At 46.3% G+C, this 4675-nt stretch overlaps 1 protein-coding gene across 1 annotated transcript; it reads right to left on the minus strand.

Annotated features, from left to right (window-relative positions):
* Nucleotides 1-617: 617 nt before the first annotated feature.
* On the minus strand, nucleotides 618-3666 carry LOC141083451 (E3 ubiquitin/ISG15 ligase TRIM25-like). Its single transcript, XM_073567723.1, has one exon. It carries the CDS (start codon nucleotides 3631-3633, stop codon nucleotides 2038-2040), a length of 1596 nt encoding a protein of 531 aa, XP_073423824.1. The 5' UTR covers nucleotides 3634-3666; the 3' UTR covers nucleotides 618-2037.
* Nucleotides 3667-4675: the final 1009 nt, after the last annotated feature.

Raw genomic sequence — 4675 nt, forward strand, 5'->3', positions numbered from 1 at the left:
GAAAATGGCAGCTATAAGGCTGAGTTCACACGTGGCGTTTTTTTCGCGTTTCCGCGACAGTTTTAACCGCGCGATTTTGCCGCGAAAAATAAGCATCCCATGCATTCCTATGGGATTCCGCAATGCTGTGCTAATGCTGCGGTTTTTACCGCGGCGGAATCGCTTCGCGGTAAAAACCGCAGCATGCTCATTATTTTGCGGAATCGCGGCGATCCCGCACCCATAGGAATGCATTGTTCCGCTTATTTCCCGCATGTGGCTGTGCACACCATGAGGTAAGTAAGCAGAATAATTGCGGATGGTACCCACGGTCCGGAGGAGAGGAGACTGTCCTCCGGGCTTTGGGTACCATATCCCAGTAAAAAATAGAATTTAAAATAAAAAATATTGTTATTCTCACCCTCCGACGTCCCGCGCAGCCTTCCCGCCTCTCTCCACGCTCCCGTTCCCAGTAGTCTTTTGCGAAAATGCCCGCGATGGCGTCCGATCTCGCGGGATTGCGAAGTCTCGCGGTAATTCGCGCGACGTCATCGCGAATTACCGCGAGACGTCGCGTTCCCACGAGAACTGACGTCATCGCGGGCATTTTCGCAAAGGATTACTGGGAACGGATGCGCGGGACGTCGGAGGGTGAGAATAACACTATTTTTTTTTATTTTTTTTTACATTCTATCTTTTACTACTGATGCTGCATAGGCGGCCTCAGTAGTAAAAAGTTGGTCACACTCGTCAAACACTGTGTTTGACGAGTGTGACCAACCTGTCAATCAGTTCTCCAAGCGATGCTACAGATCGCTTGGAGAACGCTAGCATTTTGCAAGCTAATTACGCTTGCAAAATGCTAGTTTTTCCGCGGGAAAATCGCGGGAATTTAAAATGCGATTTTCCCGCGGACTGGAATTCCGGAATTCTCGCGGTAATTTCCGCGAGAGTTCCGGTACGTGTGCACTTAGCCTAAAACTACAGCTCATCATGTAGAGAACAAGAAGTAAAGAAGATCTCTAAAAAGGGGGACACCGAGCAATTTATTTTCAGGCCACGTTCACACGTTGAGTATTTGGTGAGGTTTTTTTTACCTCAGTATTTGTGACCAAAACCAGGAGAGGAACAATCAGAGGAAAAGTCTAATAGAAACCTGTCACCACTTCTGTGTTATCACCCACTCCTGGTTTGGGTTCATAAATACTGATGGAAAATACTGACCAAATACTGATCGTGTGATCGTGGCCTAAGGGGAAGTTCACATGAGAGTATAAAAAATCGTCAGATTCATCCAGAAAAGTAGAACGATCATTTTCTCACTTATCATCCTTCCGTGTACAATTCGTTTTTTACAGCAGCAGCTATTAACCATTTAGTTTCCTGTTACAGAATTGTAATGTATCCGTAAAGATCAGAAGCTATACTGTGACATGTGAATATTTTCTTGCACACCCATAGACATGAATGGGGGAGTCTCTGCGTCATGGAATAACATTGGCCCAAGTGTGGTCGGGTGAAGTATAAGGTCGTGTGCAGGAGCCCTGAGGGTCGTTCTCCAGACGGTCTTTTTGGTATGAATGATATTTGTGAAAAATAACAGACGGCGCCAGGAACAATGTCGGCAGGTGAAAAAAATCCCAGCATGTGCGAGTTTCTTGTGGAAATCGGATGAGACTCATCCACTCAAATCTATGGGTGCGGAAAAAAATAATAAAAATAAAATGTGCTGCCATACAGCGCCACGGTATAGGATCTGATTATTACGGATACAATGTAATTCTGTAACACAGGAAACTGTAAATGGTTAATAGCTGCTGTAAAAAAAACAAATTGTACATGGAGGACAAGTGAGAAAAAGATCGTCCCAATTTTCTGGATGATTTTTTATATGGTTTTGTGAAGCTCCGCTAAAACTAATAACAGTAATGATCCTGGGGGGTCGTCCATAATGGGGTCCACAGATCACATGACCTGTTATATTAAATGTTCAGCCAGATTCCCCTCCCTGTGATGTCACCGGTCTCTGGGCAAATATCTTACAGCAATTATTATTGTTCAGCTGCAAATTCTAATCCAGGCATCACCAAAAAATGATGGGTCAAATACACGTAATGCAGCATGAAGGGGCTCGGAGAAGGCGGCAGTGAAGGTGTGTAAGTGTCTGATGGGGTCACACAGCTCATAAAAGGACAACTGCCCGGCCCCATAATCCAGACATATCCTGAATCTATCACTGGAGATCTTGTCAGGTAACTGGATAATTGTCCTGTCATGTCTCACTGAATACTGATTATTATATCTCCACAAACCCCAGGACTTGTTATTATTTCCAATCTCTGACTGATCTCCCCTCCTGTCTATACTGGGATAACACATCCCCACAATCCAACCCCCTGATCTACTGATCTCCACATCCCAGTAATGTCGTCCAGAGGTAAATCCCCTCCTGCTCATCACCTGACTATACTGGAATCTCTCTGCTGTTTTTGGACGATTCTGCTTCCATTCTGTCCAGGTTGCAGTTTTCAGGTCGTCTGATATATGGAGATTATTACCAGCTGTGGTTACATCCAGTAATATGTCTGCAGGACCCTCCACATAGATCCCGCTCCTTATACCTGATATTACCTCACATAATGTGTGTAATGTGTGTGAGATCACAGCCACATCCAGGTCATCTCCATCATGGGGCTGTTTATCATGTCCCCCTGTGTCCTCACCACCTCCCTCCTCCTCAGGATCACACAAGTCACCGGTGTCTGGTTCCTGTAGGACAGTCAGTGGATCCGTCATGTTACACAGCTCCTCAATGTGTCTCATCTTCCTGGACAGCTCGTCCTTCTTTATTTCCAGCTGATGGATCAGAGCAGACAGTGACAGTGACTCTTCCTTTTCCTGCCTGGAGATCTCACTCAGGACCTTCTTCTCCAGGTCGTCCACCCGTCTCCTGATGTCTGTACACAGGGCAGTGACTCTCTCGGCTTCTCCAGCTGCTTTTTCTTGAGCTTTTCTCCTGCGTTCCTCCAGACTCCGGACTCTTTCCTCAGTCTCCTTTCTCTTTGTGATCAGTTTCTGGAGAACATTTGTCAGTTTCTTCTTCTTCTTCTTTGAGGCCTCCTCCAGCATCTCCACCCGATGTCCTCGATGTTCTCCGGCCAGACTGCAGGACACACAGATACAGATGGCATCCTGAGTACAATAATACTTTATAAGTTCCTTATGGACAGAACATTTCCTTTTCTCCAGAGAAGTGCTGGGATCAGATAAGACGTGTTCTGCTGATTTGCTGTGAGCTCTCAGGTGTTTATCACACAGAGAAGCCTCACAGTGTAGACAGGATCTAACAGCAGGCACCGGAGAGTCCACACAGTAAGTGCAGCAGATCCCGGTGATCTCCTCTTGTTCTTGCTGAGTAATCAGGAAACGTTCTGCGACATTATGGAGATTTATGTTCCTCATCAGTGTCGGCCGCTCCTGAAACTCTTCTCTGCATTGAGGACAGGAATAAACTCCAGACCCGTCCTGTGTATCCAGCACACGACCAATACAGACCCGGCAGAAGTTGTGTCCACATCTCAGCGTTACAGGGTCCATAAATGTAGATAAACAGATGGAGCAGAGCAGCTCGTCTCTCAGATCAGCAGACGCCATGGCTGACGGAAGTAGTGATGTGCCCTTAGTGAACAAACCAAGACAGAGTCGGCTCTTTCATGTGAACTAGGGGGGTGGGGGTGGATTGCGGGCTTGCTCACCACTGGGAGCTGAGCCAAAAAATTTTTTTTTCCCCTGCTGTTTGCTTAGCTTCTTCCGGCCTGAGTGGGGGCTGGGAGGAGTGAAGGAGAAGACTTAGGCTAAGTGCACACGTTGCAGAAAACTTCTGCACAAAAACCTGAATCCCTTCCCAAAAACCGCACCTATTTTTCCGCGGCGGTTTTTGTGCGTTTTTTGCGCGGTTTTGATGCGTTTTTTACTGCAGCGGTTTCTAAAAGCATGGGAGAAGCCTAAACCGCAGAAAAAAACGCAAAATTAATGTGCATGCTGCGGTTTTTACCGCGATGCGGTTTTTTCGCGGTAAAAAACGCATCAATGTGCACAAAAAGTGCAAAATGCATAGAAATGACTGTGCACCTTATTTTTTGCGGTTTTATAGTGAAAACCGTGGTAAAAACCGCTAAAAAAACGCTGTGTGTGAACACAGCCTTAGGCTAAGTGCCCATGTTGCAGAAATGCTGCGGAAATATTTGCAGCATTTCCGCAACTCACCGCCGTGGGTAAAATGCATGCGGAATTCGCATGCGTTTCCCCACAAAACACAAGCATTTTGCAAGCGTTTTTAGCTTGCTGAATGCTTGCGCTTTTCCAAACGATTTGAAGCATCGCTTGAAAAAGTGATTGATAGGTTGGTCACACTTGCCAAGCATAGCGCTTGACAAGTGTGACCAACTTTTTACTGTTGATGCTGCCTATGCGGCATCAATAGTAAAAGATAGGATGGTAAAAATAATTAAAAAAAAATAGCGATATACTTACCCTCTGTCGGCTCCCAATGTCCTTAGCGGAGCTCCCGGTACGTTCTGCTCCCAGGGATGCTTTGTGCGAAGAACCTTTGTGACGTCACGCTCGAGAGACCACTACATGATCTCAGGTGATTCGTGCAATGCATCCCTGGGAACGGAAGATGCCGGCAGCGTGG

The sequence above is a fragment of the Dendrobates tinctorius genome, unplaced genomic scaffold, assembly GCF_039654945.1.
Source record: "Dendrobates tinctorius isolate UK_male_01 unplaced genomic scaffold, ASM3965494v1 ptg000020l, whole genome shotgun sequence".
Lineage (NCBI taxonomy): Eukaryota > Metazoa > Chordata > Amphibia > Anura > Dendrobatidae > Dendrobates > Dendrobates tinctorius.